The 25,099-nt window shown below is 42.5% G+C and overlaps 1 protein-coding gene across 1 annotated transcript; it reads left to right on the top strand.

Annotated features, from left to right (window-relative positions):
- Nucleotides 1–13,385: 13,385 nt before the first annotated feature.
- Nucleotides 13,386–20,413, top strand: LOC123162009 (alpha-soluble NSF attachment protein). Its single transcript, XM_044579814.1, has 9 exons — nucleotides 13,386–13,685; nucleotides 16,531–16,580; nucleotides 16,675–16,747; nucleotides 17,662–17,741; nucleotides 17,827–17,978; nucleotides 19,353–19,512; nucleotides 19,592–19,639; nucleotides 19,786–19,866; nucleotides 20,065–20,413. The coding sequence occupies exons 1-9, from the start codon at nucleotides 13,541–13,543 to the stop codon at nucleotides 20,143–20,145; spliced, it is 870 nt and encodes a 289-aa protein (XP_044435749.1). The 5' UTR covers nucleotides 13,386–13,540; the 3' UTR covers nucleotides 20,146–20,413.
- Nucleotides 20,414–25,099: the final 4,686 nt, after the last annotated feature.

The raw sequence follows: 25,099 nt of genomic DNA, 5'->3' as shown, positions 1-25,099 counted from the left end.
GCTTGGGGATGCTTGATACGTCTCCAACGTATCTATAATTTTTTATTGTTCCATGCTATTATATTACCCCTTTTGGATGTTTATGGGCTTCATTTTACACATTTATATCATTTTTGGGACTAACATATTAACCGGAGGCCCAACCCATATTGTTGTTTTCTTGCATGTTTCAGTATTTCGAAGAAAAGGAATATCAAACGGAGTCCAAATGGAATGAAACCTTCGGAAAAGTTATTTTTGGAACAGAATCAATCTTAGGAACTTGGAGTGCAAGCCAGGGGATCATCGAGGAGGCCACGAGACAGGGGGGCGCGCCCACCCCCCTGGGCGCGCCTACCCTCTCGTGGGCCCCTTGAGGCTCCCCCGACCGACTTCTTTCGCCTATATAAGCCTACGTACCCTAAAAACATTGAAAACAAAGATAGATCAGGAGTTCCGCCGCTGCAAGCCTCTGTAGCCACCAAAAACCTCTCGGGAGCTTGTTTCGGCACCCTGCCGGAGGGGGAACCCATCACCGGTGGCCATCTTCATCATCCCGGTGCTATCCATGACGAGGAGGGAGTAGTTCACCCTCGGGGCTGAGGGTATGTACCAGTAGCTATGTGTTTGATCTCTCTCTCTCTCTCTCTCCTGTTCTCTCTATGGCACGATCTTGATGTATCGCGAGCTTTGCTATTATAGTTGGATCTTATGATGTTTCTCCCTCCTCTACTCTCTTGTGATGAATTGAGTTTTCCTCTCGAAGTTGTCTTATCGGATTGAGTCTTCAATGATTTGAGAACACTTGATGTATGTCTTGCCGTGCTTATCTGTTGTGACAATGGGATTTCACGTGCCACTTGATGTAGGTTTTGGTGACCAACTTGCGGGTTCCGCCCATGAACCTATGCATAGGGGTTGGCACACATTTTCGTCTTGACTCTCCGGTAGAAACTTTGGGGCACTCTTTGAAGTACTTTGTGTTGGTTGAATAGATGAATCTGAGAGTGTGTGATGCATATCGTATAATCATGCCCACAGATACTTGAGGTGACAATGGAGTATCTAGGTGACATTAGGGTTTTGGTTGATTTGTGTCTTAAGGTGTTATTCTAGTATGAACTCTTTAATAGATTGATCCGAAAGAATAACTTGGAGGTGGTTTCGTACCCTACCATAATCTCTTCGTTTGTTCTCCGCTATTAGTGGCTTTGGAGTGAATCTTTGTTGCATGTTGAGGGATTGTTATATGATCTATCTATGTTATAATTGTTGAGAGAACTTGCACTAGTGAAAGTATGAACCCTATGCCTTGTTTCCTATCATTGCAATACCGTTTATGCTCACTTTTATCATTAGTTACCTTGCTGTTTTTATTATTTCAGATTACAAAAACCTTTATCTACTATCCATATTGCACTTGTATCACCATATCTTCACCGAACTAGTGCACCTATACAATTTACCATTGTATTGGGTGTGTTCTGGACACAAGAGACTCTTTGTTATTTGGTTGCAGGTTTGTTTGAGAGAGACCATCTTCATCCTACGCCTCCCACGGATTGATAAACCTTAGGTCATCCACTTGAGGGAAATTTGCTATTGTCCTACAAACATGTGCACTTGCAGGCTCAACAACGTCTACAAGAAGAAGGTTGTGCAGTAGACATCAACGGCTCATTCTCATAGCTATGCTCTCCAATTTTCCCCTCCCAAATTTAAGTCGAGCGACTCAGATAGCAGGACTAGTCCAGACTAGTCTCTCGACCGCTCGACTCATCGAATTAGCCTACACGAGATTCGCAGTCGACACCACAGTTGCGACTCATAGACTAGTCCATCGACTAGTCTCGACTAGTCCTTCAACTCGTAATCAGGGGGGGCATCCCGCAGGCCGCCCCTGTTGACTCCGTCCCTGTTGCTATCCCAAGTCACAATTCATTGTGCTCTATTTATCCTGTGATGTTCAATTCAATTATAATGTCATTGGATGGTCTGCCTTTTTGTGCACTTGGCGTGTGTTAGGTCAAAGCGTTGTACGAGTTGTTCAAGAAATCAGTAATGTTGTGGTACATGCCTGGTCGATTAACAAGGTTAGTGGATAAACACCCATCTCTTTGTTAAAAAGGACAGACCCAATGCATAGAAGCTCCCGCACAAGGTAAACACACATCGCCTTATTAAAGTAAAGAATATGTATTGTGTTGTTCTCAGGTGCATGTTTGTCTATATGATGGGTAATGAATAATATGAGTTGTTATGCTTGTATTTTGACATGGTGCAGGACTTTCAGCTAGCGTTTTTCAAGACCAGTAAGACTGAGAGTTTGTTTGTTGATTGTGTAAGTCCACATTGCACATGTTTACCCACATATGCTCTTTGTATTATACAATGAAAATGTCTCTTGTTTTTTTGCTTATTTTTATATTCTAATGTAATCACTATGGAGTTAGTCTAACTCGTTTTTGGCATATTACTGGACTTTGGAGATAAAGAACACACCGTTTGACATTCTTTAGGGATCATAAGTGATCTATGGCAAAGACATCTGCCTAATTGTAGAATCGTGCAGATACCGATACTGGAAGGGCTTTGAGGCCGCGATTAAGTTGGTTTGGTTTTACTTTCTGCATTATATTTCCCATTTTCATTAGAGGATTTCACTCCTATTACGCCTATTTTTTTAGCATGGCCTTTGATCTACTACATTTCATGTAGTAAATAATGTTTCCGGCCAAAACGTCACTCCTGCAGACTTCTAATTAGAAGCTTGGAACATAGAAATAAGATTTACCCTTTAATAACTTGGTAGATGTCAACTCATTTGGAAGCTACCTTTAGGCATACCATAGAGATGAGGTACTCTGGTTGTTTCTTATCGAGTTGGTGTTAATGCACGATTAAGGTGAGGATGATGCATGTAGTTCTTAATGTAGCGGCTGAAGAATTGTACGTGGAGCTTCTTAAATGTGTAGTGTTCTAACTCAGGGAAGTTTTAGTAGGACCTATACTCAGATTGCTTTTATATTTTGTGCTTATGTTTTATTATAGCTAGGACCAAACAATTATAGTGTTTATTAAGCAATTTCCTTCTGATTTTGTTGTTTTTGAAAATTTAGTATGTTCAACCTGATGTTGGCTAGCACACAGACCATTATGATGCATCAAGTATTGGATTGAGAAATTTGTGCCATGTTGACCATGTCTCCCAAATATGTGCAACGTTCGTCAAAATAAAATGTATGGCAATATTGTTCTTTTTGAAATAAAATAGAAGGATGAAATGCTTTTATAACCTTCCTATATTTTTTGAAATTACTACCGTTCTCTTGGAAAAATGGACGGGCGCAGCAACGCGCGCCATCAAGGATCTAGTTGATCTTAAGCCCCGAGAGGTGCTCGAATGCTGATAAAATCAGTTTCAGATTTCTTGCTTTCTCGAGGTCATGATCCATGAAGAGAATCGTTCATCGGCATATTGAAGTATAGAGAGACCACCATCAGCTAGATGATTTACTACCCCATCAATTTGGCCATCAACCTTGGCACGCTCAATCATGACCGCTAGCATATCTGCCACTATATTGAATAGCATGGGCGATACCGAGTCACCTTGTCGCAAATCCTTTGTTTGGAAATAGTGTCCAACATCATCATTGACCTTAATGGCAACACTACCTCCAGAAATGAAGATATGGATCATAGCGCGCCACTTTGCAAAAAATCCTTTCATTCTGAGAGTTCATTGAAGAAAAGACCACTTGACTTTGTCATAAACCTTTTCAAAGTCAATTTTGAGTACCTACCACCCCATTTAACTTTTTTTGGTGTAATTCATGGACTATTTCATGAAGGATAACAACTCCATCTAGGATGTGTCTGCCTTGCATAAAAGTTGTCTGTGAAGGTTGAACCACATGTTCAGCAACCAAATTTAGCCTAATAGTCGCAACCTTCGTGAATATTTTAAAACTAACATTAAGGAGGCAAATAGGTCTATATTGTTGTATCCATTCAACCTCATTAACCTTAGGTAATAAATTAATCTCATCGAAGTTTAAGCGAAACAATTCTAGTTGGCCGGCATGTAGGTCGGTAAACAAAAGTAGGAGATCCGGTTTGATGACTTCCCAGAATTTCTGATAGAACTCAGCGGGAAAACCATCCGGACCCGAGGCTTTGTTATGCTCCATTAGGAAAACCGCCTTTCTAACTTCCTCCTCGAAGTATGGGGCTGTTAGAAGGTTGTTTTCCTCATTAGAGACCTGAGGGATGTACTCAGCAGGAAAACCATCCGGACCCGAGGCTTTGTTATGCTCCATTAGGAAAACCGCCTTTCTAACTTCCTCCTCGAAGTATGGGGCTGTTAAAAGGTTGTTTTCCTCATTAGAGACCTGAGGGATGCCATCTGTTCGGGCCTCATCCATTGAGAAGTTTCCTTCCTCTTGAGCTCCGAACAAATTTTTATAATAATTAGTGATATAAGATTTAAGTTGCTCATGCCCCTCAATCACTCCCTCATCCTGTTGTAGGGAATGAATATTTTTCTTCCGGTGTCTGCCATTGGCGACTCCATGGAAATATCTAGTATTCGAATCGCCTTTCAGGATAAATTCAGAGTTAGAATATTGGTACCATTTGAGTTCCTCTTCACGCAACATGTTAGCTATCTGTGCATTTGAATGATTCTTGATCTCAATTTAATGCTCAGATAGAGGTCTAACCTCTGCCAAAGCTTTTAATTCATCAATGATAGACGAAAGACGAAACTTCTCCTTTTTGAGAATACCCACCATATGCCTGGCCCAACCACCAAGGAATTTACGTAATGCACACATTTTGTTATTCCATTTCTGTATTGGGGTAGGCCCGATGAATGATTTCTCCCACACCTCCTTGACCATGTCATGGAAGACATCCCAAAGTAACCACCCAAAATCGAACTTGAACTTGCGTCTATGTTGTGGTCTGGCAACCAAGTAGTTAGAAGAATGGGTGCGTGGTCTGATATAGCCTCGGTACGAGGTAGAGCACGAACAAAAACCATAGGAAATTTTGATTCCCAGTCGATATTCATTAAAACGCGATCTAGTTTCTCATATGTCGATTCCGGAAGACTGTTCGCCCATGTGAATTGTCTTCCAATCATAGAAACCTCTCGCAAATCTAGACTGTCGATGACATGATCGAAAAGGAAAGGCCAATGATTATCGAACCTATCGCGGCTTTTCTCATTTGGAATCGAAGCAAGTTGAAATCCCCACCTATAAGAATGGGATAGGGATTATCTTTTGCCAGATTAACCAATTCATGGAGAAAATCGACCTTGAACTCATCCTGGGTTGCCCCATACACGACAACGACGGTCCATGTGAAGTTGTCAGCCTTTGATAGAGGCGAGGGTGTCTCGATCTTTCGATGAGATGATAACTATCGATTTGGTGGAGTCGACTTTGACGATCCGACTACAAACATGCACGACGTTGCGCCTTAGCAATCGCTAAACCAATTTCAAGAGGTTATTGACCACGCCGGAGCACAATCAACCTGACCACGAAGGTCTATTCCTGCAAGCAATCGAAGAACAAGCAAGAATATGATAAAAGTAATCTGAATATTGCGAGTATATATGAAGTATTGGTAAAGGTGGGGATCCGTAAGCGGTCTTGGTCTGGTCGTTAGACACAAACAAAGTACACGAAGTTGCAATGGCTAACTTTTAACTAAACAAATCCCCAAAGAAAAAGCTATTAGATTGATCTACTTATATAGGAGCAAGGGGTGGCGGCCAAGGAGGTGGGAGGACGTCCCAAGGCAGCCTAAAACTAACCCTAGGTCGTACAAGGCCAATGGGCCCAAGTGGAAGTGACGTAACACCTTTGGACTTGTAGTTTGACTCGGATTCTGCTGCAGTGTCAGATTGTTTCGTTCATAACTCAACGCTCCGGATGGATTTTAAGGTGATTCCAATTGGGTTGGAAAAAGCATGAAATCTACTTTCCAACAAAAAAAGAATCGCCCAATTTGGAGTCCAGATGAAAGAGTTCTTGCCATTTTGAATCAGGTGTGTCTGTGCAGTCTGAATCTGAGTCCAAAACGTGAGAGACTTGGACTCTATCTTCTATTGGGCCAAAAGTGACGTGAGAGAACTTATTGAACAGCAAGTAAACATCTCTTTATCCCTTATCTTCATATGTGGATTGTACAAATGTCCCATACACCTCACAAATATACATGTATGCAATATATTTGGTCATATCCAAGGTAGTCATGTCCTCATCAGCCTCCCCTTCTTGAAAACAAAGCCGTCCTCGGAGTTGCTTAATCTGAAATGTGGCTAACAAAAGAGACAAGGTGTACATGTTGTATATGTATATGTCATCCATTTTTACTTTCCTTGATTTTTGCACATACGACACATGTATACATGAGTAACTTTCATAGATCATAAAATATAAAGCCAAAATATTATCATAAGTAGAAGGCATGAAAATATTGCAACTTAGTTTGCACATATAAGTGAAGCTCTTATTCATATCAAAAGATTGACAATATTCATCATTAAACCATCCCAACATTGGTAAATAAACCTTACGTGCATCAAATTTACATGCTATAACATGCTTAAATAAGAAAACATGCAATAAGTTATTTGACACAGAATGATCACCAAGATTAGAGGTCATATCAAAATGATTAAACATTTGCACAATTGTTTTAAAATTTATTTGATCCAAATCTGATTTATTTCCTGATTCACATGGTTCTTTGACATCAATAGTTAATTCAATGGACGCACTCAAAATTGTTGGTATTTCAGTTGTTTGATCACATGACCCATTCATGATAGTAATATGATTCTCTAAAATAGGTGGCATGCTCAAATCAACAGGTAACTCAACACATGATGTATTTAAGTTAATTAGGCATGCATCATTCTCATGTGAAATTATATCATCAATATCTTTACTGTTACCTTGTCGCAAAGATGTAGCTGATGTAGGTATGGACAATGGCAATATACCATACACTTGAGATGATGTTGCACTCACAATCTGAGGTGTGGCTGCTCTAGAAGGTGCAACGATGAAGGAATCAACCGATGGTAGTGAGCATGAATTGGAATAGTAATTGTTGTAGTCACCCAATGCATCCTCCTGTAACTGTCTCTCAAAGGTACAAGCACAAACATACATACCAGTAATGCAACGAGGAATATACTGAAATCTTGCCTGAATATCATGGTTCAAACCACCAAAAAATCTATCATCCTTAGATTCTTCTATGTCACAATGATGCATATAAGATTTGAACTCTTGGTAGTAAGCATGAACAGTATTGTTGCCTTGTTTAAATTGTTTAAATTTGTGAAGCAATTCACGACGATAATAAGGAGGGGAAAATTGTTGTCTCATTACATCTTTCAAATCTTTCCAAGTTGTGGGTTGGTTATCAATGTTTTTCTTACAATGCACACTCCACCAAACAGAAGCAAAACTAGTAAATGCTCTAGTGTCAGCTCGTACTCGCTCAAGTTCAGAAAAGTCATGGTGACTAAAAACTTGTTCTAGTTCAAGCACCCAAGCGAGATAAATAGTGGGATTAAATCTACCCTCAAATGACGGTAAAGAGATAACCTGACCATGTGCTTGTGTGTGTTGTCCCAACTCTCGTGATGGTGAAGATGTGTCCATCGTCCAAGAACATCTATCTCCGGAACCTATCATGATTAGTAGAAACAAGAAACAAAATTCAAGAATAATGTTCCAATGAACTACTAGGATGTGGTTGTGAAGTGCTCACAGTAAAGCAAATATCAATATCTTACAAGTTCTTACCATGCGGCAGGTGGTGACAGGCAACCAGCGGTGTCAAGTAACTCTGAAGATTGTGTAAAGCGATTGCTAGGGGAACGTACGTATACACGGTGTAGAAATATGTGGAGCTGGGTTGGCTATATATGGTAGCAATTTTTTTTAGCAATAATCAATTGAAAGATGCAATGTTGAATAAACGCTCAACGACGGTACTGTGCTGGTCCTAGGCTAGACCAGACTAGAGTCGCGAGCCTAGAACACTAATGAGGTCATGACATAGCACAACTAGCATCAATGAAGGATACTAAGTAGCTCTGGACAGCAAGATATAAGTGAAGATCACAACGGCAGTGAAGATAATGATGAAAAACAACTGCCAAGCAGGATATACAACAACTCTCTCCAACTTTGCTCTTGAAAAGTTTGAGCCATTTTTTCTGATAAACTTTCAAAGAATGCTATTAACTCAAGCTTTCCAATGCAAAAATAATCACTCAATTCCGAATTGATATGAGGAGTCAAAGAATTCTAAAACTGGCCTGAAAAATTGGAACAAGCTGTGTTCACGAACTTCGGAAGGCAAAAAGACCTATTTAGAAGCCGATTTTGCTTCTATAACTATTTAGATGCGGCTTGTCGCTATTTAATTTAAGTACTCACGAAGCCCAAACGGACTTCGTATGAGGAAGATACACCTGTTTTACTAAATAGTGCGCAAAACATATTCCAATCCGAATTCAGGTACGAGATTGATTCTAGATAGATCTGAATTTTTTTTCTTCTCTCTTTTTTTTCTCACACTTTTTTCTTTTTCTTCTCTCCTTTTCTTTTTCTTCTTTCCTTTTTTCTTTTTTTCTCTATCTTTTTTTCTCCCTCTTTCCAAGACAAACTAGATAAGATGCAGATTGGATCAGGCGAAGATGTGAATGACCTCAACTATGATTATGACAATGAACAGTGCGTAGCACGTGGTGGAAATTGATGGATGGGATGGTGGACAGCGAAAGGGATAATGATGCAGCGGCGGCGTGACTAATGTGAACAAAACTCGAAACTCTAAAGGAACTAGACACTAAGACCAGCAACTCGACACGACGATGCAACCGATAATTCAATAATGCAAACAATAAAAAGAAATTGCAAAGACTTGGACTGGCTAGGACAAAGGATGAATAGATCTAACTTTTTTGTGGCTTTTTCTTGGACAATAGGTAAGAAAATAAATCGAATCTAGGGATAACTGGAAAATCTCACCGAGCAACCTAAAAACTGATACCACTTGATAGAGGCAAGGGTGTCCTGATCTTTCCATGAGATGATAACTATCGATTTGGTGGAGTCAACTTTGACGATCCAACTACAAACGTGCACGATGTTGTGCCTTAGCAATCGCTAAACCAACTTCAAGAGGTTATTGACCACGCCGGAGCACAATCAACCTGACCACGAAGGTTTATTCCTTCAAGCAATCGAAGAACAAGCAAGAATATGATAAGAGTAATCTGAATATTGCGAGTATATATGAAGTATTGGTAAAGGTGGGGATCCGTAAGCGGTCTTGGTCTGGTCGTTAGACACAAACAAAGTACACGAAGTTGCAATGGCTAACTTTTAACTAAACAAATCCCCAAAGAAAAAGCTATTAGATGGATCTACTTATATAGGAGCAAAGGGTGGCGGCCAAGGAGGTGGGAGGACGTCCCAAGGAAGCCTAAAACTAACCCTAGGTCGTACAAGGCCAATGGGCCCAAGTGGAGGTGACGTAACACCTTTGGACTTGTAGTTTGACTCGGATTCTGCTGCAGTGTCAGATTGTTTCGTCCATAACTCAACGCTCCAGACAGATTTTAAGGTGATTCCAATTGGGTTGGAAAGATCATGAAATCTACTTTCCAACAAAAAAAGAATCACCCAATTTGGAGTCTGGGTGAAAGAGTTCTTGGAGTTTTGAATCAGGTGTGTCTGTGCAGTCTGAATCTGAGTCCAGAACGTGAGAGACTTGGGCTCTATCTTCTAGTGGGCCAAAAGTGACGTGAGAGAACTTATTGAACAACAAGTAAACATCTCTTTCTCCCTTGTCTTCATATGTGGATTGTACAAATGTCCCATGCACCTCACAAATATACATGTATGCAATATATTTGGTCATATCCAAGGTAGTCATGTCCTCATCAGCCTTGTTGCGAATATGGAGTTTAACGTGAAACTCACCATTCGAACTAGCCAAAACATCCATAGTCCTTGTATTTACGCCAAGTAAAATGCCCCCAGAACGACCTCTTGGTGGTTGCGAAACCCAAGTAAAGTCTATCCCGCCAAAAAGACGGTTAAGCAGACTTATTGAGAAATCACGTCTCCCTATTTCAGAGATAGCCAAAAAATCTAGATTGTATTCTCTATTACATTCCACAATGAATAAATGTTTAGCCAGGTCACGAAGACCTCTGCTATTAAAAAATATTCCATTCATGAGGAAACAATAGGAGATTTAGAACACTTTGCCCTCTTATGGGACTTACTATCTTTTTTCGAACGTGCGGTCTTTGATTTACGTCCAGATGATGTAAGCTCAATCAATGAACTAAGCCCGGGTTCATCTAGACCCACATCCGAAATCGCCCCTACTAAATGAGAGAGTAGCTGACCATCTGATGTGGCATGCAACTCCTTGTCATCAGTATGGGAGACATAAGACTGGCTAGAAACACGTGGAGTAACTTTTAATCGGTCATATTCCAAATGTTTCAAAGCGTTAGTCGAAATAGAAATCTCCTTCTGATTCTTTCCAATACTAACACCCACATTATTCAACTTAGAAACGATGGCAGTATCGAAAAAGGCTAAAAAGGATTTGGATGACGACGCAATACCTTGATTGTCGAGGTTGTGTGCTGCTTTACGCCGCATAGCCTTGGCTAAGGAGTCCTCATCTGTGTCCGTAGAACCATCTTCGGCAATCATATGCCGACAACTTCGGCGTGTAGGAGTCAACCCCAATTGTGGTCGTGGCGCCGGCTCTGCTGCCGAAGGAGGGGATGATGGTGAAGTAGCAACCCCCTCCCCGACAGTCTCAATCGTCGGCTCTAGCGACGAGGCCGCCGTCAGAAGCGTGTTAGGGACTGGCGTCACCTCGGATGATGGTTGTTGCGAGTGCGTGGGTGCTGACGGAGGGGATGATGATGGTGTAGAAATCCCCTCTCCAACAGCAACCGTCGAAGACATGAATGTTGGTGTCGTAGCGGTCGGTGTAGAAGGGGTCGTCGTCGTCAACGATGATGAAGCGGCTCTGCACTGCTCCAGCAGCTCCTGAACAGGAATGGTCGGGTCGGGGACACAGCCTCCCAGGTCCGGACCTTCCAAACCATCTGCCGTGTCCGCCACCTGGATGTTTGTTGGCTGGGCGGGTGCAACCTGCGTGCTGCCCAGCTAGTCGGTTGGCTGGAGTGGCATCAACCCGAGCGGATGCATGTGGGACGGCTGGGTGTTGCCCAACTACTCGGTCGGCTGGAATGGCACCGGGCGTAGTGCATGCATGTGAGATGGATGGACATGCACGTCCTTTGTACTCCCTGTGTTCCTAAATATAAGTCTTTGTAGAGATTACACTATGGACTACATACGGAGCAGAATGAGTGAATCTATACTCTAAAATGCATCTATATACATCCGTATATGGTTCATAGTGGAATCTCTACAAAGACTTATATTTAGGAACGGAGGGAGTATTACCCATCATCTCATACTGCATGGTTGGCATCCGTCCAGTTGCATGTATGTGTGTCCGATCCTTCGTGTCCTCTCGCGGCGGAGACGCCATCGGGTAGCCCGACCACAAGGCCTTCATACGCCGACATAGATAGGCCCATGTAAAATCATGCAATATGGGCCCATCCCTTGACTCAGCATGATTTTGAGTCGGCGTTGATCGCGTCTTTGTTAATCCCGCCGATCTGGACAGGATCGCCACTGGGCATGGCAGAGACGCCGCAACAGCCACGAAGGAGCGGACTTCGCTGACAGCAGGAGTTGAAGACATCGCTGGCAGGGGGGACATTGACGATGAGGTCGCTGTCGAGTTGGAGGAAACTGTCGGCTCACAGGAAGGAGACGACAAACGCACAGTTGATGCAGATGAATCAGGATAGCCCGACCACAAGGCCTTCATACGCCGACGTAGATAGGCCCATGTAAAATCATGCAATATGGGCCCACCCATTGACTCAGCAGCATTTTGAATAGGCGTTGATCGCGTCCCCGTCAATCCCGCGATCTGGGCGACAGAACCAGCGCTGGAGAGCCACCGCGAACCACTGCGGGCACGTGCTTGGCCGCAGCCAAGAATGGCCCAACACGAGCGGCGGCGTGATCCGACGCGATGGTAGGGGGCCTCTCCATGCGCCCATCCGAGGAGCTCGTGACACCCTCAAGCGAGATGCCGAGGATGGAGTACTCCGGCGTGACGGTGCAGTCGTCGTTGATCCAATCGGTGGTGCATCCCTTGATTGATCCTTTGTCCCATCTTATATGACATCGATCTGAACCCTTCAAGACATCAACTCCATACCTGCGTGGCCTGAGGTAGTCTCCGACGGCGAGGATGACCGTCTCTCCCAGAACCGCGATGCCGGGGTTGGAAACCCGGCATCCTCCCAAAATTCGCGCACGATCTCGGCCTCCGTCTTCCTTCTCGGGCGAACCATCGGGGTCCACTATATATGTCTCATCATCGGCTAGCACATCCATCGCCATCCTGATCCCAACGGCCGGCCCGCCCTCGTCATCGGAAGATCCATAATCCGAGCAGAGGCATGAGAACCGAGATCCACTGGAACCCCCTGGCTTGGAGGACGACGCCGGTGAGGGCAGGGTAGGCCGGATCGCCAGCGTTAGGCGGCGACTGCGAGTCGCCATTCCACCCCGAGCAGCGTGGGTTAGCGATCTGGAGGTCCACCTATTTATGGTCATGAAGACTTACACGGGGGATCACTGGATCATTGGGCAAGCGTACCATGATGTCAAGTTCGTGTTGGTGGAGAATGTGTATCTCGATGCTCGTCCCCACATCAAGCATCTATGCCTGGCGAATCCTCCCAAACCGGGGCAACAAAAAATAAGGTTTGATCTCCTTCATTCTTGATCATAACCGGGAAGTTAAATCCATTTTTCATTTCAAGGTGACCCTCAACCATCATATATTGATGGATTAGAACCTGCAACATTCAGAATTTCACGACTTGCAAAACAAGGGATGATCTAAACAAAGTTAAAGAGGAATAAAATTAGATCATAGTTTGTTGGCCATATCTATGCATGCAAAGGCTTATGAAATCATCAATTATTACAAAACATAATTTCTTTCGCCTGAAATACTCTCCACGCACAAGAAAGAATTGATTGTTCTTCATCCAAGTTTGCCCCAGTTCAACAAATGCATCTTCCCCGTGTGTGGCCACACCTCGGGCACACTAGGTTCAATGGCCGAGCTAGAAAAACCCGCTTGAAAAAACCGAAGTTTTTTTTGGAGACAATGAATTAAAAAACCCGAAGTAAACCGCCCCCTCGCGGCTCCTAGGCAAGCCCACTACAGGCCCGCGTGCCGCGTTTCCTTTTTTTGTTTGCGGGGTCGCGTGCTGCGTTTCCGATCCCCTTCCTCCTCTCCCTTCGTTTTCTGCTCCTCCCCCGCAACAAATCTTGGTCGCTTCGCCGCCGGCACAAGCGATCGGAGCAGCGGCCCGTCGGCAGCGATGGGGGACCACGAGGCTCGCGGTGACGACACGGAGAGGAAGGCGGATAAGAAGCTCTCCGGCTGGGGGCTCTTCGGCTCCAAGTACGAGGACGCCGCCGACCTATACGATAAGGCCGCCAACTTTTTCAAGCTCTCGAAGAACTGTGAGTTCACGACGCCTCCGTTCTTTCCCATTCCTACCGCGCCGTCCCCGATCGGCGGATTCTTTTGCCCCAAATTTCGCTACGCTTTCTTCCCTCTACACGGGCAAGATCTGCCGCTCGATCTGGGCAGGATCCTGGCCGGCGACCCGCTGGGGTTAAAATGAGATTTTTGGGCTGTGGATCTATTATTGTGCCGCGTATTCTGGTGTTATTTTTAGTCAGTAAACCGTGTTTAGATTATTGACGCCCAATTCTCTTGTGCCGATCTCGAGTTTGAGGGGAGGGAGCTGTTTGATAGTTTCGCTTGAGGAGGCTACTGAATTGATTGTGCGGTGCGGTTTGGTTTGATTTCCAACTCTTTTTATAAGGTTCCATGAGCGGGATCTGGTGGACTTATCCCACATGTATATACATATGTTGGCGCTCTCTTTCTAGTTCAGATCAGGTTCTTAGTTGTCTACTTTTACTAGCTAAATACCGTGCGTTGCTGCGGGATGAAACAATATCGAAGAGTGGTTGCGTGTGAAAGATTGTCCTTGGCCATGGTGGCTGTGACGATGTTGGTGACTGCCAGCTCCTGCCCGTAGAAGGGTGGCGAGATGAGAGGTGAGGTTGGGTTTTAGATCCGATCCTGGGGTTGTCGCTCGAACCAACCACCCAGGTCTCCTTATGCTCTGTCACACGCCAACAGCGGATGGGGACGCTAGTGTGTCATGCCGCCTGCTGATTGATGGGTAATATGCGTTGTTGCGCGACCTAGCACGGCCGCCTGTGCAGTCAGCCGGGGCGCCAGACAGTGTCATCGTGGGGGAGCCACCTTTGTTTCCGTGGTCGATGAGGCACCTGTGTCCGTGGTTGATGAGCAATTAATGCATAGCCGTCGGAGCTGACCATAAAGTAGTAGAGGGAGATGTGGTGGTGGCGTAGAAGCCCTAGCGTAGAAACACTTGCTACTGCCTGATCTATTGATTATTTAGATGGAAAGCCTAATTCCGTTGTACTCCCTCCGTCCCATAATGTAAGAAGTTTTCTGACACTGCGTCTTACATTATGGGACGGAGGGAGTGCGTAGACAAATCGGTTGACATACTTCGGTACGTGAGAAAAACAACAATGGGTGAAGTTATTCCCTCCATTCGGGATTATAGGGCCGGCGAGCCATGAAGCAGCTCCCCTTTTTATTACTCCCTCCGATCCATAATATGTTGCAACCTTAGTTTAAAACTACAACACTGATTATGGGTCGAAGGGACCTTAGTTTAAAACTGCGACATTTATTATGGATCAGAGGGAGTATTAGACTGCTGGAAAGAAATCCCTATTTAAGCAGACCCAATTAACTGTCTGGCTAATTAATGGCTTGGTTTCCAAATACTAGATTCGTCGCAGAACATCTTAAACGGACCTAATTAACTGTACATCTAATTAACTGTCTAGCTAATAAATTGCATTAATGGCTTGTTTTCAAAATTGATTGGGCGTTCAGTTTCCAGATTGTTTTCGCATTAATGACTGCAGGGGACGAAACGAACGACTTACAAACTCCCCTTAAATAGTAGAGATTCCGACTAGGGTTGCAAGTTCTGTTGTCGTGTGTCTATATAGGTCTGGTTGGCTTAGTTGTGTCATTGCAAAGCATTGGGGCTTAGTTACCGGATTCAGGGGAATGGGCTTCAAATCCAGATCGGGGTTTGAGACCCCTCCTGTTTGCATCCGTTTGCTCTTGAAGTGACGATTCATACCATGATTTGTGAATCAGAAAAGTTGAATCCCAGACTCCAACTAAACAGTTTCCAAGTGTATCTCTGAAGCTCAGCCCTTTTGCTTGGCCCAATGTACTGCCGTGCTTCGCTGTGGTCACCCAGCCGCAGGCGCGTTCAGGGAGAAAAGAATAGGCAATTTGCTGGGAGGAGCTGAGGGGCAACCCAAGCCCGTCCCCGCGGGTAAACCTGCACCAGCACTAACAGCACACTACACAATATCAATTTAGACTTTGGATTAGGCTAGGTTAGGTTTTTTGGGGGCCTTTGGGCTCGGTTGCTAGGGGTTCAGGTGTTTTTTGGGCATGCCTGCTCGGGCAGCTGGAAATTTCCAGTTAGATGGGCAGGAGCTAGGGTTTAAGGTTCCCACTAGTCAGATTTAGACGGGTAAGGCGGGTAACACTGTCCCATCCCCGTCCATGTCCCATCCGCTGGGTAATACATTTGGCCCATCCCTGTCTCGTAATAGAATAATTACCCGAGGGGACACAGGTAACGGGTAGTTGCAGTCAAGCATGGATGCGGTGGTAGGTTGCAGTCAAGCATGGATGCCGTGGTAGGTTGCAGTCAAGCATGGGTGCGGTGGTAGGTTGCAGTCAAGCATGGATGCGGTGGTAGGTTGCAGTCAAGCATGGATGCAGTGGTAAGTTGCAACTCTACAGATGTTGAGTAGCAGCGGCTGGAGTAAGCAGGATGTGAGGCAGCTGGATGAGGGTCACGATTAGGCCCTAGGGTTGTTGGTGGGCTAGAATATTCTCTGCTGTTTCCAGAGTATTATACTCCACTAAAGAAGAGTATTTATGTATCGATATACATACTGGTGGCGAATATCGAATCGAATATAGTGTGTTTGCGAACCATTGCTCTGATTCGCGAAACAGAGATGTATACCCCCTAGCGAACCAGATTCATACGAGGTAGTAACTTGCGAAGCATGAACCCAGCGAATCACTAATTGAGTAACTATGCTATGCATTGGAGTATGACTACTGCCCTTGATCTGCATTTCCAAGTTTGTTTAATGGCTTAGTGTCTAAGCACACATCCCCTTATTCTATCGATGTTGCTACCAACTTGGTTTGCAGGGAACAGAGCTGCATCTGTGTATATCAAGATTGCTAATTGCCATATGAAGGTTGGTTTGGTTATCTGAGTTATCAGTTTTGTCATCTTGATCAATGGTGCAATTTCAGTGAGATGCTTATGTTGCTTATTACCATGCCTGACAGGGTGATAGTAAGCATGAAGCTGCCTCAGCTTATGTGGAAGCTGCAAACTGCTACAAAAAATTCTCACCTCAGGGTATTTCTTTCTACAATTTACCGCGCATGATACATATCCTTCGCCTTTAAACATTCTTCGATTCTGTACTTTTTTTCCTTACCTCATGTCATCACAACCAGCGTGATCCAATTTTGCTGCACTTCTTCTGATTTAGTAACAACTCTCTTCCATTAAACTGGATCAGCTTTGGACCAGTTATTTATACTTTTACCAGTTACCACCATTCTCAAAACCATTGAAAGGAAGTTCTATCTAACCTCAGTCAACTTGATTAACTACAAAAATAAACAAGGGAATGAATCGTGCCAACTGCTAAGGACATAAAGTACTTAGTGATTTTATGCAAACTTAGCTGTTTATCCAGTCCCAGTCATTGTCCTAATTGTATTTGATGATATCGTGGTATCAGCTGGCTGCTGATACTGTGTATAGACCGGTATTACAAGTAATATCGACCGATATCCCGGTCACATCCTTTTTTGGGTGGCCTGACCGATATGCGTCTGATATATGATATTTTGAACTTCTCCCAATGAATTTATAATTCATCAAAGCAAATGTTTGTTAGAAGGAGTACAGTCTTTGAGAGCTTTGTAGTATTGAACATAACTTATCATCAGTGTGCTGAACTGTGTAATTTGGAGTTAGGGGAATCTTACTAGTTTTAGTAGAAAAAACTTTTACACCTCATGAAAAGGTACGACCATCCTAAGGAGCTTCCAACTAACCAAGCCACTGGTATACCAAACCGAGCCAAAGCATTGCATCTCTAATATCGGAATCTTGAAAACATTTGGAACTAGGGAAATATAAATTTCATTTTTGTTGCATATATCATTCATTATGTGTGCTGTTTAATGTTCCCTGTAATTTCTTTTATTCTTATTCCACCTTTCTCATTTAGCTCCTACAAATGTTTCCATTTTATGCAGAAGCTGCGCAAGCGCTAGACCAGGCTGTTAATCTTTTTCTGGAAATTGGTAGATTGAGCATGGCTGCAAGATACTGCAAGGTAAATCTTTCCTTCAATTCAATCTTTATCATTGCATGAAGACTTATTTCAACAGGAGAGAGATCTCATTTTTGTGCATTTTCAGGACATTGGTGAGATTTATCAGCAAGAACAGGATTTGGAGAAGGCTTCAGATTACCTAGAAAGGGCCGCTGATCTTTTCGACAGTGAAGGACAGACATCTCAATCAAACACCATTAAGCAGAAAGTTGCAGAAATTGCTGCGCAGTTGGAACAGTAAGACTACTTTCATGTGCTGTTAGCTCGATACACGTCAGAACCTGGGACAATTGGTTTCAGAGTTCAAAGTCATGAGCTTCTGCAATAGTCTTGCAGATTTGCCCAGAAATTTATGCTTCTTGAATTAGCATCCTTCTCAAATTTATGCTTCATGAGCATGTCTTTTTTGTTCTAGCCTTCTAGGTTGTGGGCGTTATTAATCTATCTGGTATCCTCATTTGTTTACTTCTGTTATGATACTCTGGGGCGCCTATATATATTTTTTACGTCCTGCAAATTTGTTCTTACACCGGAAGTCAAAGGAGAATGTAAGAAAATGTATATCCTTATAAAAATATTTGATGCAACTTAAAAATTACAAACGAAGAAACATAGCATAAAACATGCATTACAATTTACATTTTGTGGTTTTGTGACTTATCTTAGTTTGCTTATGCCAATTTTTTCCGTAGTGAATCGATATGAACATAGCTATTTGTATACCAAACGTAAATTCTTAATGAAATGGCATAAGAAAACCTCGGGTGCAAAATGACTTATTCTGCACCCTGGGTGGTGAATACATTACTATATGCCTTTGCCACCTGGGGGCTATACCACCCCTCTAGCTTCCGTTTGATCTGGTTTTGAGATCCATGTAGCATCTTTTAGGTTTGCCATTGATTAATTTTTCATTTGTCTAATTGCACCAAGATGAGTTCATTCACTGAGTAGTAACAAAATGCAATGTTGATTATGTGTATACGCATCGATCCATTTTGGGGGGATCTTATTTGAGTTCATGGGGAATTTTTTTTAGGGAATCTAAGTCTTACTCACGAACCAACTTTTTTGTATTATTATAGAAACTTATGAAGTTATATCATTTTTGTACATCTGTGTTGAGTTAAATTAGATGGTTTAAGTATTAATGATTTTGAGATTTTGATACCCATAGTCTGACACATGCTCTGCTTGAATATATTAGTGTGATCATTAGCACGCTTCATTAATTGAATCCCGATAGAGAAAAGACGATAGCATAGTGGTCGCACAGATCACGAGGTATGCATTTAACGGAGATAAAATGGGGCGGCATAGCCATCAGGTGTTAAAAAACCCATGTTGATATATATATGTGTGTGGAAGTTAGCTATCCACGTGCCAGAACCATGAGTTGGTTTTGAGATCTTATGGGTTTCAGCTCTAGCCTACCCCAACTTGTTTGGGACTTAAGTATATCCAACAAATATTTGTAGATTGTAAATATATTACTAGTGTTTTTTTTTTCAAACGACAGCTTCCATAGAGACCTGAGTGAGTATGTATTTAACTCATACTGTGTCACTACAACATTCAATGCTATCTCTCATGCCAATTTCTATGTTTTAGGTACCCAAAGGCAACTGAGATTTTTGAAGAAATTGCTCGTCAATCAATTAACAACAATCTGCTGAAGTATAGTGTCAGAGGCATCCTCCTTAATGCAGGAATCTGCCAACTATGTAGAGCTGATGCTGTTGCTATACAAAATTCGTTGGAGAGATACCAGGTGTATATTGCTCTGTTGAAATCTCAACCAGTTATTTTCTGCCATTGCTTTATTTCTAAAGTTGTTTTACCATTTGCAGGAAATCGATCCGACTTTCTCAGGAACTCGTGAATACAAACTTTTAGCTGTATGATACAACATTTATTTTCCTTTCCGTTGCAACACTTGTCCCTTTTGATCATTGCATTTCCTGGCTTTAATAGTAAAAATTGTATCCATTGGTTATCATGAAGTATAGTGATAGTTATCTAGGATTTTGGGTTTTTATTGTAGGATCTTGCTGCATCAATGGACGATGGAGATATTGCCAAATTTACTGATGCCATCAAGGAATTTGACGGCATGACACGCCTGGTATGTTGTAGTGTAGTCTGGTTTTTAGTCTTACCCATTGGTGTGTCATTTATATGGCAAAGGCATGCTGCAAGTTTGTTCTCTGTAACCATGTAAAAATAAACAACTCATATGCCATTCATTCGACTGAAACTACAACTTATATCATGGTAAGGTGTGTAGTTGTGTATATTTGGAGTGACTGCATTTGTTGTTCAGGATCCTTGGAAAACGACACTGCTGCTGAGGGCAAAGAATGAGCTGAAGAAACAAGAGGATGATGAGGATGATCTAACCTAAGCCTTATTGTAAAAACTCTTTGATGCTTCAACATGGTGTGATTTATGCCTCTATTTCGTCTTGGAGGTACATATAATGGGCATAATGAAGATCCACCTTTTGGTTGTATAGAACTTCATTTTGAAGTACCATATCGGGTGTCGTGTGTCATTTGTTCTTGTCATGACTTGGTTTTCCGTCCGAATGAAAATACCATAGCACGCTGTTGCTGGTATCCTTCTGTAACATGTTCTATTTCACCCTCATTAATGACTTTGCTATTTTCCAATGATTGCTGTCTGTGTAACGCACATGCATCTCTGACACTAGGAATGTAAACGGCATCTACCGAAAACGTAAACTGTTTGGTTAGTCAAGTGTAATGTTAGGACATCTCCAACCCGCAAAACAGATTCACCGTCTGTCTGCGAACATGGAACCCTGTCCATCAAACGTTCTCTTCGTTTTTTTTTCCTGTACAGTTTGTCCATAAATAACGTGCAAGTAACAAGTTCAACGTTACTAGAGTCCAACAATCTGTCCATAAATAACATGCGACAAGTTCAATGTTTCTAGAGTCCAACAATGCATCAGTATGTGCAAATGTTGGTAATCAAGATGTGCCTCAACAATGCATAAACTTGAATGGCCCCCCCTCGTTCTGTGGAATAACAAGGCAGCGTGTTGTAATGTGCAAATGTTGGTAATCAAGATGTGCCTCAACAATGCATAAACTTGAATGGCCCCCCCTCGTTCTGTGGAATAACAAGGCAGCGTGTGGTAGCTATACAACGTGATGATTATCAAGTTGCAACAATGAGTGAATGAATAAATTGACCAACTTGTAGAGCAAGAAGCAAAACTTAGGATCTTTATTGACACGCTCATTGGCAACCTCTCCACTTGTGCAATTGCGCTGCAATACTTCACGATAGAGTTTGAGATGATGTACCAACGATGGGTTAGCGAATTAACATCGCAATAGCGAATTAACATCACAATCATGGATCACGTGCAAGTTGTAAAGCGCGAAGTGCTTTTGCTTAGGAAACCAAAACACCCCCTTGCTTCATGCTTACAAAGTGCATACTTTTCACCAACCTCACATCACACAACACAACAACTAATGCCCCCTCACGGAGTACCCCACCATCGTTCTTGCTCAGAAGAAACAACGAAAAACAAAAAACAAAAAACAAGCCCAATGGCATTTGTGTGAACACTTGCCAAACGTGGTGTCCGGCTTGGACGGTGTCGGCAGGGGGCAGAGGATACCTGGTTGTGGGCGGATCCTGGTTGGACAACGTCGTAGTCGAAGGCGGGCAAGCACGTGAGGGCGAGGGGGTGTCCGGGTAGGCTTGGGCGGCGGCCGTAGTGTTAGAGTGACGACATCGGGCTAGGAGGATGCAGTTACAGAGCAAGGGGAAAGGGACAGAATGGGAAAAAGTGATTCGGGATAGCGGATTTGAGTGGGCCGATGGTGTCGGACTCCTACATGGAAGAGGTCCGGAGTCCTGCAAACCTCGTCCCAGTTTGTGGCTTGTTTGAAGGAATTTAGACGCATGGACATGTACGTGGATGTTTGCGACACCGCTTTGGATGGCGAAAAACACCCCCTCAATATGGACGTTTGCGGGCGATTTGAGGGACAACATTGGGGATGCCCTTAATATCAACAAAAAATAAACGATACCGTTAGGCTGATCGGCCTAAGTCTCCACTTGTCACACACGTGTTGTGAGATCAAATCTAATCATGTGTCTCACATGTCACATCCCTCCACCTGCACACGACCACACGTCTTGCGGTCCTCCAAATCATTTACCCATCAAACCAGATGCCACGCAACCCACTCCCACCCTCCCCCGACTCCATGTCGGCGAGCTAGTCGCCGCTATGTAACTGCACCCCCCTGATTGCGTGCCAGCGAGCCGCCCCCCGCGAAGCACGATCTCCTATCCGCGCTCCAAGAAGCCAGGGCAATGCCGCGAAGCACGATACAACAGAGTTATACTGGCGAGGGTGCGGGCAATGTTGCGAGTGTCCACCACCCGCTAGCATTATCCCTTGCACTACATACCTTGGGAGCACACACCTCGTTGGGAGACCGATACTGTGAATGGGGGGTGGCTGATGACCCACAAGTGTAGGGGTTGCAACAATTTTCGAGGGAAGTATTTCAATCAAAATTTATTGATTCGATACAAGGGGAGCCAAAGAATATTAATAAGTCTTAGCTGTTGAGTTGTCAATTTAACCACACCTGGATAGCTAACTTGCTTGCAATAATTTATTAGTACGATATATGATAGCAGTAGTGACGTAGTAACGGTAGCAGTAGTAAGTACAATATTGCAAAATAGTAGCAGAGTGTAGTAGTAACTTTAAAGTTTAAAGAGAGAAACAATAATGAAAAGTGTAGGCATGGAAGTAAATAGTGGGTTTGCTCAGATGAGATTCATTATGCAAAAGTCATAACATAGAGCGATAGCAAACTAGCTCCAATTCATTAAGCATATGTAGGCATGCATCCCATAAATAGTTGCACGTGCCTGCAGTAACAGCTTGCGTAACATCTTTGTCCTACCCTCCCATGTCGGCGTGATCCTAATGTGAATTAAGGGTAATTAAGGTGCTATTTTTAATACAGAACCAGATCAAAGCACTAAAATACCCAAATGATAAGTGCCACACGTGTGGCACGAAGTAACACCACCCTCACGTTTTTACAACTAAAAAATTGCCATAAAACCCCCCCAAAACTGAACTTGCCATCAAACAGAAAGTTGCCATACTTCACAACTAAATGTGCCATCCTCATGTAACTAAAGTTGCCATAAAAAATGCCAGGGCAGAATTGCTTTGTGCCACACGTGACACTTATCAGGGTCCTTAAAATATGGTGAATATATGTAATCCTCAAGATAAAGTGATTGGTTGTAGTACAATGGGGTTTTACACCCAAACTGCGGGTTGTCGAAGTTCTCCTTAGGGACTAGGCGGTCATCAACGACGCAAGACTAAAGCTAGATCACACAATTTTGGGTGATGAAAACAGAAAATAAACATAAACTATCAATGCTTGTTCTTGAAGATTATAGGGAAAGAAAGAAACAAACAAACATAGGAAGGTTAAGATTTCAATCACTGCCTTTTTGGTATTTTCATATTACTAGAGAAAGTAAAATACTATCACAAGCAAACAACAACGACAGGGCAAGCAAAAAGACATGAACATATATATGCTTTATCATTATAAGTACGTTCATATTATATATAATATACTTTAAATTGAGTTACATGAAAAAAATTACAAGTTAGTCCATGGTTTTTATTATATTTATGAAATACGTACATATTTGTACGCAAAAAGAAGCATACTCAAAATATGATACATACTATCAAAAAATAGTATATATACTATCTAAATATCTTATATACTACATACTACACATACATACTCCGCGATTTGATAGATACTATATACAACATACAAAACTCAAGTGGTGGTAACTACCACTGGTGGTAGTAAACATTCGTCATATATATATATATATATATATATATATATAGTGTTACTATTCATCATCCAGGATGCAGAATAAGTTATTCTTCACCCGAGGTAATCTTACAATCATTTCATAAATAAATTACATTTGGAATACAAATAGTTACACTCATAGTGATTCACTACGTAAAATTTGGCATAAGAAAACAAAATATACGTCATAAGGCAAGAAAAATAGCATTTTATGTATATCTTACACTATGTTTTTAAATTTGTAATTTTATGTAACATAAAATATTTTTTACGGCGATTATATATTGTCTTACAATCTCTTTTTACATCTGAAATAAGACAAAAATTACGAACATAAAATTACGGTGCATTGACGTTAAAATAGAGGGGGGGGGGGTCAAAAATAACTATTCCTCACCCAGGGTGATGAATAGTCAATCCCTATATATATATATATATATAGCTAATGTATAGCAGAGGAAAGACTATGGTATTGGAACAGAAAGCTTCACTTCACAAACACATATATATCACAAGTACCTAGGGACATAGGAACTAGAAATTAAATGTTCATACAGCCATCACAGTACACAAGTAAAGAATTCTGAAACTGAATAATTCACATAGTTATACAATACTAGATCTTACGAATCACACACACACACACATAAACACACACACACACACACACATATATATAGAGAGAGAGGGATGGAGGGAGGGAGGGAGGGAGAGAGAGAGAGAGAGAGAGAGAGAGAGAGAGAGAGAGAGAGAAGGGTTCAGGTTCAAAGGAGGATGAGCAAGATTGAGAAGAAAGGAGAAGCACAAGTTTTGGAGATCATGTCATGCGCAAGAGGAACAAGAACGAAGTTTCAAGTGATGATTTTAGGACTTTGAAGCCACCGCAATGAGTGCTTGAAGGCTTGGACGAAATATACAAGATGCTACTTCATAAATTTCATCCAGAGGCTATTATAGGTGCCGCGTCACCTTATTATTAGGCCAGGCCCTTGTAATTTTGAAATACTTCAGTATAGATTGTTTTTAGAGTCCGTATGTGCGGGGAAACATAGTTAGGGTTGGTTTTGAACCCATCCTCTAAGGGGTCACGAAATTCCCTCCCTCTTCCTCCATATATAAAGCCCTTAGGGTGTCGTTTTGACTTTGGTTTTGTTTAGATTAAAGTTCGCCATAGCTGCAACTTCTTGTACTTCGTTTGTGTTCAACGACCAGACCAAGACGTCACAGAACCCCACCTTGATGAATAGAGCTTTCCTCTTATATTCACATTATCCAGATTGCAATCTCATTTTCTTGTTTTTTGTTTGCTTGCAGGAATTCAACCCTCGTGGTCAGGTTGATCGTGCTCCGGCATGGTCAATAACCTCTTGGAGTTGGTTTAGTGATTGCTAAGGCGCAACGTCCTCGCATGTTCGTAGTCGGATTGTCAAAGTC

This window comes from Triticum aestivum, chromosome 7B, assembly GCF_018294505.1.
Source record: "Triticum aestivum cultivar Chinese Spring chromosome 7B, IWGSC CS RefSeq v2.1, whole genome shotgun sequence".
NCBI lineage: Eukaryota > Viridiplantae > Streptophyta > Magnoliopsida > Poales > Poaceae > Triticum > Triticum aestivum.
The sequence above is the reverse complement of the archived record's forward strand: the minus strand, read 5'-3'. Positions and strand labels throughout refer to the sequence as shown.